At 39.0% G+C, this 1,765-nt stretch overlaps 1 protein-coding gene across 1 annotated transcript in view; it reads right to left on the bottom strand.

Annotated features, from left to right (window-relative positions):
* The window catches only part of LOC108731721 (uncharacterized), a 324,356-nt gene that overhangs the window by 13,444 nt on the left and 309,147 nt on the right, over positions 1 to 1,765 (bottom strand). The window contains 3 exon segments of the mRNA XM_018462205.1: positions 621 to 892; positions 1,275 to 1,435; positions 1,532 to 1,679. Coding sequence (XP_018317707.1) covers positions 621 to 892; positions 1,275 to 1,435; positions 1,532 to 1,679 — 581 coding nt within the window.

Genomic DNA, 1,765 nt, shown 5'->3' with positions numbered 1-1,765 from the left:
ACACGACGCCTGTGTAAGGACACATTAACGCTTCGCGTGTATCTCCTGCGTTGCACGCGCGTGTATGTGTGTGTATGTCTATATATATATATATATATATATCAGTTAAAATTTATAGTGTTAAGGACATCCTGTCGCGTCCTTTTCCATGTTTGCTTTTTTCGTTCTATCTCATCTTCATCTGACATTATCGTGCAAACGATTCGCCGTCATCAAATTTTCGCAGTGAATTATTATTCAACGTTGTTGCATAGCAAAACGGTAATGTTTAAATATTAGAGATTATATACCTAATTGTTAGAAGTATTCCAATGAGTAAGATAATACTTTTTGGTATCGAGATATTATGTAAAGAAAAGCTTTTACGTTGAATATTATTGATTCGAAACAAAAAACAACATATCGTATATGCCCGTTTAATTACTTCAGAAAACTATTAAAAAATATTTTTTACTAATAAGTTTTACAAGTTAATAAATTTTATAACTAATAAACTTTACATAATGATTTTTTGTATAACCATGCTATTAAATGTGATCATTGAAGAGAGTCATAAAACGTCTTTGTGATGTGGATCATAGATTGTCCGCAGAGTTATGCGATAAGTGATGATAACTTACCGGTGGGATCTCGGTAGGCGTCCATGTAGTGGGAACCCCCGCTGTCGGGTGTGCTCTCGCGACTATACGCCGTGACGTGCACTCCAGGCGGCGGAAACCCGGGTACAGGCCTGATCCCCGGACCCCCACTGAAATTGACCGGCTCATTCGCCGTTGAAAAATCAACGGGTTCCGTCTGTTCTTCGATCGGTCGTGGGGCTGGAAAACCCGGACCCACTGGAACCGCGACGGCTTCCCCATGGCCAGTAGAATACTGCGGACTGGGTGCACCGCTGCAATAGAGATAAATATGTATCTTTTTCATCTATTTGTCCTAAGTACTACAATGATTTTATTATAAGTTTCTGTTATACTTAGCACTATTCTGTTTACTTTAAATCCTCTATTAAAATAATATTTATTTTTTTAATGCCAGCGAGCTTGAAAACAATTTTCCTAAAGCTGAAATTTTACGATAAGATCTTAAAGACACAGCACAAGCAATAAGAGCAAGGAATAACACAGATTTCAACTTATTAGAAACTGTGTGTATCAGAACATATGATAAATCGAAATCTTTTATTCCTTGTTTCTATTGATTGAATTTTTCAGTTGTGTTTCAGACTTTATTCTTAGTATTTGTTAATAATTATAAATATGAAAATTAACAGGTACCTGTGGAGTCTATTGACGCTAAGATCGAGAGTTTGACCCTGGGGACTAGGAACTTGAGGACTAGCCGTTAAGTGCGGACTCGCTGCAGCCTGAGGACTACTTCCTACTGTTTGTCCTCCTCCATATTGTGGACTGAGGCTGTTCGAACCGTAGGGTGGTGCCTGTGAATCGCATCATGATGAGCACAAAGATCTCATAATATTTTTTGTATATATTTATCTTTTGTATGTAATACTTTTGTATTATTTTTAACTAACCTGCGGGCTAGTGGACGTAACACTGGAGGTAGACAAATCCATCACTGATCCCCCGGGCGAGGTAGGCGGTCCACCGGGTTTCTGCATTTGCTGCATTTGCGCGACCGTGACACATTTCACTGCAACATTCACGGAGACACAACATTTAGTTATACAAAGGAGTTTTGTATACTTGCAAAGACGGTCTCGCGAAATTACCATCTTCAGTCTTAATCATTCCGGCTGCCGTGGCGG

This window comes from Mycetomoellerius zeteki, unplaced genomic scaffold, assembly GCF_001594055.1.
Source record: "Mycetomoellerius zeteki isolate Tzet28-1 unplaced genomic scaffold, Tzet1.0 scaffold135, whole genome shotgun sequence".
Lineage (NCBI taxonomy): Eukaryota > Metazoa > Arthropoda > Insecta > Hymenoptera > Formicidae > Mycetomoellerius > Mycetomoellerius zeteki.
This window is presented reverse-complemented; position numbering and strand designations above follow the sequence as displayed.